Source organism: Salmo salar, chromosome 12 (genome assembly GCF_965601325.2).
Source record: "Salmo salar chromosome 12, fSalSal1, whole genome shotgun sequence".
NCBI lineage: Eukaryota > Metazoa > Chordata > Actinopteri > Salmoniformes > Salmonidae > Salmo > Salmo salar.
Genome location: NC_138302.1, coordinates 15,822,244 through 15,837,846, shown reverse-complemented (window position 1 = coordinate 15,837,846; position 15,603 = coordinate 15,822,244). Strand labels below are relative to the sequence as shown.

Genomic DNA, 15,603 nt, shown 5'->3' with positions numbered 1-15,603 from the left:
ACAGAACTCATGTGGCAGGCCAAAACCTGAGAAGATTCCATGCAGGAAGTGGCCTGTCTGACAAGTTGTTGTTCATCTTGGCTCTTTTTATTGAAGACTGAGGATCTTTGCTATAACGTGACACTTCCTACGGCTCCCATAGGCTCTCAGAGCCCGGGAAAAAGCGGAATGATATCGAGGCAGCCTCTGGCTGAAACACATTATCGCGTTTGGCAAGTGGCCGATCAGAGTACTATGGGCTTAGGCGCGTGCCCGAGTCGACCCCATGCTTTATTTTCTTTCGTCTGTTTACCTAAACGCAGATTCCCGGTCGGAATATTATCGCTTTTTTACGAGAAAAATGGCATAAAAATTGATTTTAAACAGCGGTTGACATGCTTCGAAGTACTGTAATGGAATATTTAGGATTTTTTTGTGACGAAATGCGCCATGCTCGTCACCCTTATTTACCCTTTCGGATAGTGTCTTGAACGCACGAACAAAACGCCGCTATTTAGATATAACAATGGATTATTTGGGACCAAACCAACATTTGTTATTGAAGTAGAAGTCCTGGGAGTGCATTCTGACGAAGAACAGCAAAGGTAATAACATTTTTCTTATAGTAAATCTGACTTTGGTGAGTGCTAAACTTGCTGGGTGTCTAAATAGCTAGACCTGTGATGCCGGGCTATCTACTGAGAATATTGCAAAATGTGCTTTCACCGAAAAGCTATTTTAAAATCGGACATATCGAGTGCATAGAGGAGTTCTGTATCTATAATTCTTAAAATAATTGTTATGTTTTTTGTGAACGTTTATCGTGAGTAATTTAGTAAATTCACCGGCAGTGTTCGGTGGGAATGCTAGTCACATGCTAGTCACATGCTAATGTAAAAAGCTGTTTTTTGATATAAATATGAACTTGATTGAACAAAACATGCATGTATTGTATAACATAATGTCCTAGGGTTGTCATCTGATGAAGATCATCAAAGGTTAGTGCTGCATTTAGCTGTGGTTTGGGTTTATGTGACATTATATGCTAGCTTGAAAAATGGGTGTCTGATTATTTCTGGCCTTTTTGAAATCGGACAGTGTGGTTAGATTAACGAGAGTCTTGTCTTTAAAATGGTGTAAAATAGTCATATGTCTGAAAAATTGAAGTTTTTGCATTTTTGAGGTATTTGAATAACGCGCCACGGGATTACACTGGCTGTTGAGTAGGTGGGACGCAAGCGTCCCACCTAGCCCATAGAGGTTAAGCCCTAGTGTGTGGGGTACCTTGGCGATGTGGTAGTGTTGTCTGGCCAGCTCTGACTCTCCTCCCTGCTTGGCGTGGAGGGCTGCCAGCTTATACTCCCTCTGTCTGTTTAGAACACACTGCTTCAACTCTACAGAGAGAGAGGGGAGGAGGGAGAGAGAGAGAGAATGATATAACAACCAGAATGTTCCAGTGCTTAGGGGACGGCGGTGACATTTACAGGTTGGTGTCTCTTCAAGCTGGCATCTGTCTTCAAAAATGTGTGTGATCTACCTGAGTGCCGTGCGTCTGGTTGAATAGGGGTGAGTGGGGAGATAGCAGGCGTATCCGGGGTAACAGCAGTGTGTTTCTGAGGGGGGACCAGGAGGCGGGGCTTAGGAGGCGGAGCAACAGGCGGAGCCTCCCTCAGAGGCTTCTGATTGGTGAACGGGGAGGGCGTCAGCACTGGGGTTGGCGGCCCCCGCTCTTTGATTGGTTCAGGCTGCTGCACGGGGGCTGGGGCAGGCTTTCCACCTGTAGCGACAGGAGGCGGGATTTCCTCTTCGTTGATGGGTTTTCCTTTCTTGGCTGACGTCATCATGGACTGCAACGTCTAGGGGGAGACGACAAGCAAACAAACATACAATTCAGCTGACTGGAAAAGTAGACCTTCACATGTCCAATCACAGGTTTACATATGGCTAGATGAATCTGGGATAATTCATGTTCCTGGAGCCGTATGTATCAAGCGTCTCATGGGATTGCTGATCTAGGATCAGGTCCATCCTGTCCAGTAATCTTGTTCGTTATAATCTTAAGGGAAAAACTGGTCATAGATCAGTACTGCTACTCGGAGACACATCATCATATACAACCAGCCCATAGTCTCTGGCTCACCTTCAATCCGCGGTCGTATCTGCGAGCCTTGCTGGTCTCCCCCTCTGCATTAGCATTGGAGATGGCTGTCTGGTACATGTCAATGCGTTCAGCCAGGCAGGCCTCCAGCCCGGTTGTACCACTAGGAGTGCTGGGGGTGGAGCGGGGGGTGGAGTTAGAGCTGGGAGGTTTCTGAACCTCTTCAACATCATCATCGTCCTCCAAAACCTCATTCAGCTCAGCCTGGGGATGGATAAAGACACATAAACACACACACATAAACACACACAATTTAGGAAAAGTGTTGCCATTGGGAATGAAACAACAACAGATAGGAGGAAGATAAAGGACAAGAGAAGTGTGAAGAGGAGTGTAAACATGGTGGATACCAGGAGATCATCATCATCCTCCAGATCATCATCCCCAACATCATCATAATCAAGGTCCTTCATACACAGAGCCGCCATACGCTCGATGTCAGCCATGGGAACTGGAGCTGTGGAGAGAGGCAGGCACACACACACACACACACACACACACACACACACACACACACACACACACACACACACACACACACACACACACACACACACACACACACACACACACACACACACACACACACACACACACACACACACACACACACACACACACACACACCCGGTTCTAGTGGTAGGGTCTGTGGAAGTTATTTCATACAAGATTGGGAGAAGATAATGGGTGAGGATGATGATTAGGATGATCCTCACCTTTTCCTCTCTTGCCCTGGGACCCGCCCCCGCCCATCAGAGCCAGTAGCTCCGCCTCCAGCTCTTTTTCATTTCCTCCTCCATCCATCCCTCCATCCGGAGACAGATCCAGGAGCAGCCCCATCTTAGAGAGACAAAGAGAGGGAGAAAGAAAGAGAATTGAAAACACAAATGACTAGTGTTATCAATGACAACTTGACTTACAGTTATCAATGATAATTCATTATCAAATCAATGATCAAAATGACGTTACCTGTTTGGCTCGCGCTGCCCCCTGTCCCCTGGGCGGGGGGTTCCGACTGTGACTCATGGAGAGAACCTTGTCAACTGACCTGTGTCACAACTACAACAACACAGTAGAACCAAAGAGACATATTGTAACATCTGGCAAATAGTTCCAGTAGTTAGCTATATTCAGCTTTTATCGTACACATATTGACAGACAAAAATGGACAGCTAGCTACAGGACTTTGTTAAATTTACACTGCATTTAGCTAGTTGGATATATTTCATTGATATCATGGCTGGTAATAACACATTCGTTGACGGCTCACGTTTTGTGTGAGTCTCTGACAACGCTTAGCAACAAATTAGTACAGTGACGTTAGCAGTTAGCTAGCTATCAACAGCAAATTCATAGCATCACCCATGGCAAAAATGTTGTTTATCCTTATTCGATGATGAGCAGCTCTGACTTGCAGTAGTTAGCTTGTTAACTAGCTAAAGTTAGCTTGCTAGAAGCTGTCATGTCATTTGTAAACATTGCCACTAAAAGCTTTGTTTTACCTTGTCATACGTTATCCACGGACCATATGTTGAGCGCTTTCTTAGTTCATACGACGACTGATCATTTCGAAAGCATATGAGAGAACGCTAGTCACGTATAAATTACTGTTAGTTAGAGAGCTATTTAAACACGAAAAGGTGTATACATTGGCTACTTCCTACTTCCTGCATTGGGTAACCATTGGCAACGCGACTACCTTGCTTTACGGCGTTTGAAGGACACGCCCAGAAATCGCTGAAAAATATTCTAACAAGTGTCTAGCTGTGAGGTCAGGTCGAAGATTTGTGTAAAAATCTCATATTCGTCACTGAACATTAGATGTGTTTTAATCTTAGCAAGCCAGTTGTGCTTGGTATGCACTGTAGCTATATGTTTCAGTGAGAGTGCCAAAAGTTTGATAGCTAGCTAGCAAGAGAGACCACTCACAATCCTTGATCTGCACTGCCAGGTAGGCTAGCTAGCTACAGTTGTGACCAGACCAAGAGCTTGAGGAGAAACTAAAATCTACCATCAAAATTCAAAAGTATTAGCTAGATAGATGTTATTGGCTAGTTGTCTTTGTTTTGAATGAGATGTTTTGCCAGTGTCATGATATCTGATATAATTGGCAAATCATTGGAGCTAACTTAGCCAACTGACACTTTGTCTCTGTTTTGGTTTTGCATGGCATTTGAAGAGCTATTTTGGGAGGATGACCAAAAAACGAAAGCAAACCACAAGTAAGGCTGAAATAGCCCCCATTAAATTCACATCAACTGTATATTGGGGCTTAAATGATCTCCAATGCTTTCATTGGTCGAAATCATTCATTCCTAAAGTGAATACCTGGACATAACTTTCATCCAACATAGTTGAATTTATTAGAGATTTTTATTTAACCAGGTAAGTCGACTGAGAACACATTCTCAGTTTCAGGGAAATAGTTACAGGGATGAATGAGCCAATTGGAAGCTAGGGATGGTTAGGTGACCATGATGGTATGAGGGCCAGATGGGGAATTTACCTCAGACACCTTTGTTAACACCTCTACTCTTACAATAAGTGCCATGGGATCTTTTAGTGACCACAGAGAGTCAGGACACCCATTTAACATCCCATCCAAAAGACAGCACCCTACACAGGGCAATGTCCCTAATCACTGCCCAATATTTTTTTAGACAAGAGGAAAGAGTGCCTCCTACTGGCCCTCCAACAGCATCTGGTCTCCCATCCAGGACCAAACCTGCTTAGCTTCAGAAGTAAGCTAGCAGTGGGATGCTAGCAAGATATTGAAAAACAAAGTTGAAGGTTGCCAGTCCACCTGTTTGCTAATGTATGTGTGAAAGAAAGGACATTTCCTTAGCATAACGTTGACATTTTCTCTCCAGGTTTCACACCTCCCCAGCCTAGCTCACTCAGATCAAGGAAGAGAAAGTGCTGGGATGAGTCAGAGGAGATCGCCCCCTCTGGAGAGGCAGTGGAAGCACAGCCCTCACACCTAGAACAGGTAGGCAACAGAAGTTCCATTTGCTGGTTGAGCGTTTGTCAGTTACAATTCAAATGTTGCTGTGTTCTAACTGATTCCTCCTCCTCTGCTTGTGCAGCAGGACACTGAGGGAAGAGTGTTAAACACCACCTCTCCTCCTAAAGATCCCCACCACCCTCTGACGGCCTGTACTACTCATCCATCTCAGCAGGCTAACAAAGCGGGAGATACCACTGCACCCAAGCAAGAGGGTGATCCAGTGGAGGAAAGTCCTGTTGTGACTGGCTTCGAGGGAGAACAGGCCATTGGAGGGGCTATGGAGCGGGCGGGCACAGAGGAGGCAGTTCCAACCAATCAGGATGGTGGAGATAGTCCACAGGAAGACCATAGTGTGGAGTCCTCCGTTAAAGAGGACGAGGATAGAGAAGAAGAAGACATCAAGACACAGAGTTTCCTCAGCTTCCCCCCACACCCACTGACTGCAGCACAGCCCCAGCCCACCCTGCCTCCTTCCAAGGAGGTCAACGTTGGGGACGGGGACAGTCAAACCGACAATGAAGAGGAGCAGTGTGGAGAGAAGAACCCGAAGCCCAAAATGGAGGAGCTCGACAGTGAACCGCAGGAGGCTATAGATGACAGAGGTGTTTGTCTGGGTGGTGGGAGGGAGGGGCCTCCAGTGGAGGAGGACAGGTCTGTGGAAGCACCAGTGAAGAAGAGGAGAAGGAGAATGGGGATGTGTGGTCTGGGAGAGAGGGAGAGGAGGAGAGGAAGAGAGGAGGAGCGGCAGAAGGAAAGAAAGAGTGTGACGGAAGGAGGGAGGGAGGGAGAAGAGATGGTTCTGGCGAGGAAAGCGGAGGAGGAGAAAGTGGAGAAAGAGAGAGAGGAGGACATCGAGCAGAGTGGTGATAGTGGTGGTGGTGATGCCAACCTGGTGGCTGTAGAGGGAACTGCAGCAACATCATCCTCTGATCCGTCCCTCCTTTCATCGATCCCTCCATCCGTTCCTCTGGGGAGTACCACTGAGCAGACGAAGAAAGAGAAAGAAGAGGAGGAGAAGTTAGATGAGGAGCAGCTTCAGTCAGTGGGAGAGGCAAGCCATGCAGGCCCCAGCGAAGTGGCTTATTCTGGGCCAGAGCAGGTCACAGGAGAGGGTCTCCGGACCGGCCTGGAGGTGGACGCACTGGGCAGTGAGCAGCCTGTGGTGTTGGGGGAAGAAGAGCTAGACACAGAGGGGGTTGTGGAGAAGAACCAGGAGGGGGACAGGGGGGGCTGTGGGTCTAATGAGCCAGAGGAGAGCCCCCCTAGGGCCCCTACACCATCCTCCACCACCACCCCTTCCTCTATCCCTCTGGAGGCTGGGACAGAGAGGGAGCACCACGGAGAGGTTCAGAGCTCACCTACCCAGAGAGAGAAGGGGGCTGAAGATGGGGCAGGGGCTGGGACTGTGGCCAACCCCCGGGCACTCAGTCTGGCCCCGGTTGACAGAGTAGAGTCCACCATGCCTCCCCCCACAAAGCCAAGTCCTGGAAGGGTGGGGAACAACCATGCTGCAGTGACACCTGGTGGCTCGGAGGAGAACAACCAGGCTGCAGTGACACCTGGTGGCTCGGAGGAGAACAACCAGGCTGCAGTGACACCTGGTGGCTCGGAGGAGAACAACCAGGCTGCAGTGACACCTGGTGGCTCGGAGGAGAACAACCAGGCTGCAGTGACACCTGGTGGCTCGGAGGAGAACAACCAGGCTGCAGTGACACCTGGTGGCTCGGAGGAGAACAACCAGGCTGCAGTGACACCTGGTGGCTCGGAGGAGAACAACCAGGCTGCAGTGACACCTGGTGGCTCGGAGGAGAACAACCAGGCTGCAATGACACCTGGTGGCTCGGAGGAGAACAACCAGGCTGCAGTGACACCTGGTGGCTCGGAGGAGAACAACCAGGCTGCAGTGACACCTGGTGGCTCGGACGAGAACAACCAGGCTGCAATGACACCTGGTGGCTCGGAGGAGAACAACCAGGCTGCATTGACACCTGGTGGCTCGGAGGAGAACAACCATGTGAGTGTTTTTGTTGACTTCTTTGTTTGTTACTTTGTTTGTTTGTTTGTTTGAGTCCTGATTGTTTGTGTATTTCAGTCCACCACCCCAGACCTGACCAGAGCCGATGATGATGCTACTGTCATTGACCCGTTTGGAGCGCTGGCTCTGAACTATGTGTCTGACTCTCAACTCAACACCATCACTCTGACGTGAGAGAGGGGGGAGGAAGGAGGGGGGGGTATAGGAGGTAGATGCAGGCATGAGGGGAGGAGAGAAGTGCTGTTATGCAGATGAGGGGGCAGGTAGATAAGGAAATGAGAAAGGAAGAGTGAGAAAGAGAGGGACGAGAAGGAGGGATGATAAAGGAAGAGTGGGAGAGAGATGAGAGTAGATGAGCGATATCTCTATCTCTCCTCCATCTTTACCTCTGGGTCTGGAGACAGAGATGAGAGTAGATGAGGGATATCTCCATCTCCTCCATCTTTACCTCTGGGTCTGGAGACAGAGATGAGAGTAGATGAGGGATATCTCCATCTCCTCCATCTTTACCTCTGGGTCTGGAGACAGAGATGAGAGTAGATGAGGGATATCTCCATCTCCTCCATCTTTACCTCTGGGTCTGGAGACAGAGATGAGAGTAGATGAAGGGATATCTCCATCTCTCCTCCATCTTTACCTCTGGGTCTGGAGACAGAGATGAGAGTAGATGAAGGGATATCTCCATCTCTCCTCCATCTTTACCTCTGGGTCTGGAGACAGAGATGAGAGTAGATGAGGGATATCTCCATCTCCTCCATCTTTACCTCTGGGTCTGGAGACAGAGATGAGAGTAGATGAGGGATATCTCCATCTCCTCCATCTTTACCTCTGGGTCTGGAGACAGAGATGAGAGTAGATGAAGGGATATCTCTATCTCTCCTCCATCTTTACCTCTGGGTCTGGAGACAGACAGTAGTTGTGTTTTCTCACCGTTCTAAACTAACATCAGAGAAGTGACCCTGCCGGGTCACTGCTTCTACATCATCTGCTGGAGGCCTCTCAAATGGCACACTATTCCCTACATAGTGCACTACTTTAGACCAGGGCCCATAGTCAAAATTAGTGCACTATAAAGGGAAAAGGGTGCCATTTGGGACATATAGTGAGCTCCAAAAGTATTATTATTTCTGTCTCTGTACTCTAGCACTTTGGGAGGTTGACATTTTTGGGGGGGTTATGATATTTGTGCGTCTGTACATTTCTTGATGTAGTCATTGCGTGCTATGAATATGGGACCAAATACTTCACTTTTTACTACTTTAGTACAGGCACTGCATTACCAAAAGTATGTGGACACTTGCTCGTCAAACATCTCATTCCACATTCATGGACATTAATATGGAGTTGGTCCCCCCTTTGCTGCTATAACAGCCTCCTCTCTTCTGGGAAGGATTTCCACTAGATGTTGGAACATTGCTACAGGGATTTGCTTCCATTCAGCAACAAGGGCATTAGTGAGGTTGGGCACTGATGTTGGGCGATTAGGCCTGGCTCGCAGTCGGCGTTCCAATTCATCCCAAAGGTGTTCGATGGGGTTGAGGTCAGGGCTCTGTGCAGGCTAGTCAAGTTCTTCCACACCGATCTCGGCAAACCATTTCTGTAGCCGAATCCACTAATCTGAAGGGGTGTCCAGATACTTTTGTATATGTAGTGTATATAAGTGAATTTGGCCCAATACTTTTGTTCCCCTAAAATGGGGGGACTGTGTAGAAAAAGTGCTGTAATTTATAAACAGTTCACCTGATATGTATGAAAATACCCTAAAATTAAAGCTGACCGTCTGCACTTTAACCTCATAGTCATTGTATCATATCAAATCCCAAAGTGCTGGAGTACAGAGCCAAAAATTGTCACTGTCAGCAGATGAAAGAGATGTAATGATAAACCAATCAGATAGCTAGAAAAAAAGTGTTTGCCAAAGGTGAACAGTTGTGAACGATTGTCTTGAGCACAATTCATTGTTTCTATCAATAACAGGGGCTCCCAAACTTTTCTGTTCCGGGGAGCAAATCAGTCAAAAGCTTTTGAGGACCATCTTTCACAGAGTCGCATTTTTTTTAACATAAACTATCTTGGCTGTCAAATGTAGTACATTTTAGCAGTGAACGTAATAAATGAAAGGCCTATTATAAACTATTAGCATTGTGAAAAGTCATGTAACATGGCTTATAACACCATTAGTAACCTCAACTGTTATTATTTTTGGAAGATTGTTTTTTTTTTATCCCCCCAAACATTGGGGACCACCTGCAGTACCCACGATAACCACTGATCTAGATATTTCATCTTGTTTCAGTAACATTACTGGTCAGTTACAGTTGAAGTGGGAAGTTTACATACACTTAGATTGGAGTCATTAAAACTTGTTTTTCAACCACTCCACAAATTTCTTGTTAACAAATGATAGTTTTGGCATGTCGGTTAGGACATCTACTTTGTACATGACACAAGTCATTTTTCCAACAATTGTTTACAGACAGATTATTTAACTTATAATTCACTGTATCACAATTCCAGTGGGTCAGAAGTTTACATACACTAAGTTGACTGTGCCTTTAAACAGCTTGGAAAATTCCAGAAAATGATGTCATGGCTTTAGAAGCTTCTGATAGGCTAATTGACATCATTTGAGTCAATTGGAGGTGTACCTCTGGATGTATTTCAAGGCCTACCCTCAAACTCAGTGCCTCTTTGCTTGACATCATGGGAAAATCAAAGGAAATCAGCCAAGACCTCAGAAAGAAAATTGTAGACCTCCACAAGCCTGGTTCATCCAGGCTTGCAATTTCCAAACGCCTGAAGGTACCACGTTCATCTGTACAAACAATAGTACGCAAGTATAAACACCATGGGACCACGCAGCCGTCATACCGCTCAGGAAGGAGACACGTTCTGTCTCCTAGAGATGAATGTACTTTGGTGCGAAAAGTGCAAATCAATCCCAGAACAACAGCAAAGGACCTTGTGAAGATGCTGGAGGAAACAGGCACAAAAGTATCTATATCCACAGTAAAACGAGTCCTATATCGACATAACCTGAAAGGCCGCTCAGCAAGGAAGAAGCCACGGCTCCAAAACCACCATAAAAAAAGCCAGACTACGGTTTGCCACTGTACATGGGGACAAAGATCGTACTTTTTGGAGAAATGCCCTCTGGTCTGATTAAACAAAAATGGAACTGTTTGGCCATAATGACCATCATTATGTTTGGAGGAAAAATGGGGAGGCTTGCAAGCCAAAGAACACCATCCCAACCGTGAAGCATGGGGGTGGCAGCATCATGTTGTGGGGGTGCTTTGCTGCAGGAGGGACTGGTGCATTTCACAAAATAGATGGCTTCATGAGGAAGGGAAATTATCTGGATATATTGAAGCAACATCTCAAGACATCAGTCAGGAAGTTAAAGCTTGGTCACAAATGGGTCTTCCAAATGGACAATGACCCCAAGCATACTTCCAAAGTTGTGGCAAAATGGATTAAGGACAACAAAGTCAAGGTATTGGCGTGGCCGTCAAAGAGCCCTGACCTCAATCCCATAGAAAATTTGTGGGCAGAACTGAAAAAGTGTGTGCGAGCAAGGAGGCCTACAAACCTGACTCAGTTACACCAGCTCTGTCAGGAGGAATGGGCCAAAATTCACCCAATTTATTGTGGGAAGCTTGTGGAAGGCTACCCGAAACGTTTGACCAAAGTTAAACAATTTAAAGGCAATGCTACCAAATACTAATTGAATGTATGTAAACTTCTGACCCACTGGGAATGTGATGAAAGAAATTAAAGCTGAAATAAATCATTCTCTCTACTATTATTCTGACATTTCACATTCTTAAAATAAAGTGGTGATCCTAACTAACCTAAGACAGGGAATTTTTACTAGGATTAAATGTCAGGAATTGTGAAAAACAGAGTTTACATGTATTTGGCTAAGGTGTACTGTATATAAACTTCCGACTTCAACTGTACATTTATCCATCTTCCTAGAACCAGTACACTATTTCAGAAGTTTGTATTCGCTTGTTGTAAAGCCTACGATGAACCATTATTCCCCATATAGCGCACATGTGGCCCTGGTCAAATGTAGTGCATTATATAGGGAATGGTGCCATTCTCCGTCTCTCTCTTCCCCTTAACTAGTGAGAAAGACGAAGAGGAGAAAGAGGAAGGGCATGAAGACGCTACAGAACTGGTCTGTGGCCTAATCAGAGAACTCTCCTACCTAAAGTGAGTCTTCCTCTCTTTTCCCTCCTCTCCCTCTGTCCTTCTACTTCTTCACCACTTTCTCCTAGTGATGACCTTTGACCTAATGAACTTTAGAAGTCAGTCTGATCCGCCCCACAGATCTCTGATCTCCGATTGGCTAGATGGCTGTCTGCTCAGATGGACACATAGATTAGGATCTCTCCTCAGTTAACACAGGAGAGGAGGAGAACAGGGGATGAGGTTCTAGACACTGCTGTTAGCTGTACCACGTGTTCCTCTCCCTCCTTCTTCATTGCTGTTAGCTGTACCACGTGTTCCTCTCCCTCCTCCTTCACTACTGTTAGCTGTACCACGTGTTCCTCTCCCTCCTTCACTGCTGTTAGCTGTACCACATGTTCCTCTCCCTCCTTCACTACTGTTAGCTGTACCACGTGTCCCTCTCCCTCCTTCTTCACTACTGTTAGCTGTACCACGTGTTCCTCTCCCTCCTCCTTCACTGCTGTTAGCTGTACCACGTGTGCCTCTCCCTCCTCCTTCACTACTGTTAGCTGTACCACGTGTGCCTCTCCCTCCTTCACTGCTGTTAGCTGTACCACGTGTTCCTCTCCCTCCTCCTTCACTGCTGTTAGCGGTACCATGTGTCCCTCTCCCTCCTTCTTCACTACTGTTAGATGTACCACGTGTTACTCTCCCTCCTCCTTCAGTACTGTTAGCTGTACCACGTGTTCCTCTCCCTCCTCCTTCACTACTGTTAGCTGTACGACGTGTTCCTCTCTTTCCTTCACTGCTGTTAGCTGTACCATGTGTTCCTCTCCCTCCTCCTTCACTACTGTTAGCTGTACCACGTGTCCCTCTCCCTCCTCCTTCACTGCTGTTAGCGGTACCATGTGTCCCTCTCCCTCCTTCTTCACTACTGTTAGATGTACCACGTGTTCCTCTCCCTCCTCCTTCAGTACTGTTAGCTGTACCACGTGTTCCTCTCCCTCCTCCTTCACTACTGTTAGCTGTACCACGTGTTCCTCTCCCTCCTTCACTGCTGTTAGCTGTACCATGTGTTCCTCTCCCTCCTTCTTCACTACTGTTAGCTGTACCACGTGTCCCTCTCCCTCCTCCTTCACTACTGTTAGCTGTACCACGTGTTCCTCCCACTCCTCCTTCACTACTGTTAGCTGTACCACGTGTTCCTCTCCCTCCTTCTTCATTGCTGTTAGCTGTACCACGTGTTCCTCTCCCTCCTCCTTCACTACTGTTAGCTGTACCACGTGTTCCTCTCCCTCCTCCTTCACTGCTGTTAGGTGTACCACATGTTCCTCTCCCTCCTTCACTACTGTTAGCTGTACCACGTGATGCCTCTCCCTCCTTCTTCACTACTGTTAGCTGTACCACGTGTTCCTCTCCCTCCTTCACTACTGTTAGCTGTACCACGTGTGCCTCTCCCTCCTTCTTCACTACTGTTAGCTGTACCATGTGTTCCTCTCCCTCCTCCTTCACTGCTGTTAGCTGTACCACGTGTTCCTCTCCCTCCTCCTTCACTACTGTTAGCTGTACCATGTGTGCCTCTCCCTCCTTCACTGCTGTTAGCTGTACCACGTCTACCTCTCCCTCCTTCTTCACTGCTGTTAGCTGTACCACGTGTCCCTCTCCCTCCTCCTTCACTGCTGTTAGCGGTACCATGTGTCCCTCTCCCTCCTTCTTCACTACTGTTAGATGTACCACGTGTTCCTCTCCCTCCTCCTTCAGTACTGTTAGCTGTACCACGTGTGCCTCTCCCTCCTCCTTCACTACTGTTAGCTGTACGACGTGTTCCTCTCCCTCCTTCACTGCTGTTAGCTGTACCATGTGTTCCTCTCCCTCCTTCTTCACTACTGTTAGCTGTACCACGTGTCCCTCTCCCTCATTCTTCACTACTGTTAGCTGTACCACGTGTTCCTCTCCCTCCTCCTTCACTGCTGTTAGCGGTACCATGTGTCCCTCTCCCTCCTTCTTCACTACTGTTAGATGTACCACGTGTTCCTCTCCCTCCTCCTTCAGTACTGTTAGCTGTACCACGTGTCCCTCTCCCTCCTCCTTCACTACTGTTAGCTGTACGACGTGTTCCTCTCCCTCCTTCACTGCTGTTAGCTGTACCATGTGTTCCTCTCCCTCCTTCTTCACTACTGTTAGCTGTACCACGTGTCCCTCTCCCTCCTTCTTCACTACTGTTAGCTGTACCACGTGTTCCTCTCCCTCCTCCTTCACTACTGTTAGCTGTACCACGTGTTCCTCTCCCTCCTTCACTACTGTTAGCTGTACCACGTGTTCCTCTCCCTCCTTCACTGCTGTTAGCTGTACCATGTGTTCCTCTCCCTCCTTCTTCACTACTGTTAGCTGTACAACGTGTTCCTCTCCCTCCTTCTTCACTACTGTTAGCTGTACGACGTGTTCCTCTCTTTCCTTCACTGCTGTTAGCTGTACCATGTGTTCCTCTCCCTCCTCCTTCACTACTGTTAGCTGTACCACGTGTCCCTCTCCCTCCTCCTTCACTGCTGTTAGCGGTACCATGTGTCCCTCTCCCTCCTTCTTCACTACTGTTAGATGTACCACGTGTTCCTCTCCCTCCTCCTTCAGTACTGTTAGCTGTACCACGTGTTCCTCTCCCTCCTCCTTCACTACTGTTAGCTGTACCACGTGTCCCTCTCCCTCCTCCTTCACTACTGTTAGCTGTACCACGTGTTCCTCTCCCTACTTCACTGCTGTTAGCTGTACCACGTGTTCCTCTCCCTCCTCCTTCACTGCTGTTAGCTGTACCACGTGTCCCTCTCCCTCCTCCTTCACTACTGTTAGCTGTACCACGTGTTCCTCCCACTCCTCCTTCACTACTGTTAGCTGTACCACGTGTTCCTCTCCCTCCTTCTTCATTGCTGTTAGCTGTACCACGTGTGCCTCTCCCTCCTCCTTCACTACTGTTAGCTGTACCACGTGTCCCTCTCCCTCCTTCACTGCTGTTAGGTGTACCACATGTTCCTCTCCCTCCTTCACTACTGTTAGCTGTACCACGTGTGCCTCTCCCTCCTTCTTCACTACTGTTAGCTGTACCACGTGTCCCTCTCCCTCCTTCACTACTGTTAGCTGTACCACGTGTGCCTCTCCCTCCTTCTTCACTACTGTTAGCTGTACCATGTGTTCCTCTCCCTCCTCCTTCACTGCTGTTAGCTGTACCACGTGTTCCTCTCCCTCCTCCTTCACTACTGTTAGCTGTACCATGTGTGCCTCTCCCTCCTTCACTGCTGTTAGCTGTACCACGTCTACCTCTCCCTCCTTCTTCACTGCTGTTAGCTGTACCACGTGTCCCTCTCCCTCCTCCTTCACTGCTGTTAGCGGTACCATGTGTCCCTCTCCCTCCTTCTTCACTACTGTTAGATGTACCACGTGTTCCTCTCCCTCCTCCTTCAGTACTGTTAGCTGTACCACGTGTGCCTCTCCCTCCTCCTTCACTACTGTTAGCTGTACGATGTGTTCCTCTCCCTCCTTCACTGCTGTTAGCTGTACCACGTGTTCCTCTCCCTCCTCCTTCACTGCTGTTAGCTGTACCACGTGGTTCACTACTGTTAGCTGTACCATGTGTTCCTCTCCCTCCTTCTTCACTACTGTTAGCTGTACCACGTGTGCCTCTCCCTCCTCCTTCACTGCTATTAGCTGTACCACGTGTTCCTCTCCCTCCTTCTTCACTACTGTTAGCTGTACCACGTGTTCCTCTCCCTCCTCCTTCAGTACTGTTAGCTGTACCACGTGATCCTCTCCCTCCTTTACTGCTGTTTGCTGTACCACGTGTGCCTCTCCCTCCTTCTTCACTGCTGTTAGCTGTACCATGTGTTCCTCTCCCTCCTCCTTCACTGCTGTTAGCGGTACCATGTGTACCTCTCCCTCCTTCTTCACTACTGTTAGCTGTACCACGTGTTCCTCTCCCTCCTTCACTGCTGTTAGCTGTACCACGTGTGCCTCTCCCTCCTCCTTCACTGCTGTTAGCTGTACCACGTGTTGCTCTCCCTCCTTCTTCACTACTGTTAGCTGTACCACGTGTTCCTCTCCCTCCTCCTTCAGTACTGTTAGCTGTACCACGTGACCCTCTCCCTCCTTTACTGCTGTTAGCTGTACCACGTGTTCCTCTCCCTCCTTCTTCACTGCTGTTAGCTGTACCATGTGTTCCTCTCCCTCCTCCTTCACTGCTGTTAGCGGTACCATGTG

At 47.9% G+C, this 15,603-nt stretch overlaps 2 protein-coding genes across 4 annotated transcripts in view; one reads left to right on the top strand and one right to left on the bottom strand.

Moving 5' to 3' along the window:
- LOC106564250 (coiled-coil and C2 domain-containing protein 1A) overlaps positions 1 to 3,841 on the bottom strand; it is a 41,621-nt gene extending 37,780 nt beyond the window's left edge. For both annotated transcript variants that reach the window (XR_014379614.1, XM_045690803.2), the window contains exons 1-7: positions 3,640 to 3,841; positions 3,107 to 3,196; positions 2,854 to 2,977; positions 2,488 to 2,594; positions 2,120 to 2,341; positions 1,517 to 1,835; positions 1,264 to 1,373 (exon numbers count right to left, since the gene is read on the bottom strand). Coding sequence is in view for 1 of the 2 variants with exons in the window: in XM_045690803.2 (XP_045546759.1) it covers positions 1,264 to 1,373; positions 1,517 to 1,835; positions 2,120 to 2,341; positions 2,488 to 2,594; positions 2,854 to 2,977; positions 3,107 to 3,163 (939 nt within the window). In the remaining variant the exon portion in view is untranslated. The remainder of the gene's footprint in view (positions 1 to 1,263; positions 1,374 to 1,516; positions 1,836 to 2,119; positions 2,342 to 2,487; positions 2,595 to 2,853; positions 2,978 to 3,106; positions 3,197 to 3,639) is intronic.
- A 24-nt stretch (positions 3,842 to 3,865) lies between these two features.
- Positions 3,866 to 15,603, top strand: part of LOC123725424 (uncharacterized) — a 31,807-nt gene continuing 20,069 nt past the window's right edge. The window contains exons 1-6 of one of the 2 annotated variants that reach the window (XM_082958620.1): positions 3,866 to 4,088; positions 4,317 to 4,359; positions 5,008 to 5,126; positions 5,224 to 7,158; positions 7,237 to 7,349; positions 11,314 to 11,400. In XM_082958620.1, coding sequence (XP_082814746.1) covers positions 4,332 to 4,359; positions 5,008 to 5,126; positions 5,224 to 7,158; positions 7,237 to 7,349; positions 11,314 to 11,400 — 2,282 coding nt within the window. In that variant the 5' untranslated portion in view covers positions 3,866 to 4,088; positions 4,317 to 4,331. The remainder of the gene's footprint in view (positions 4,089 to 4,316; positions 4,360 to 5,007; positions 5,127 to 5,223; positions 7,159 to 7,236; positions 7,350 to 11,313; positions 11,401 to 15,603) is intronic. The other variant, XR_014379613.1, reaches the window with a different exon arrangement.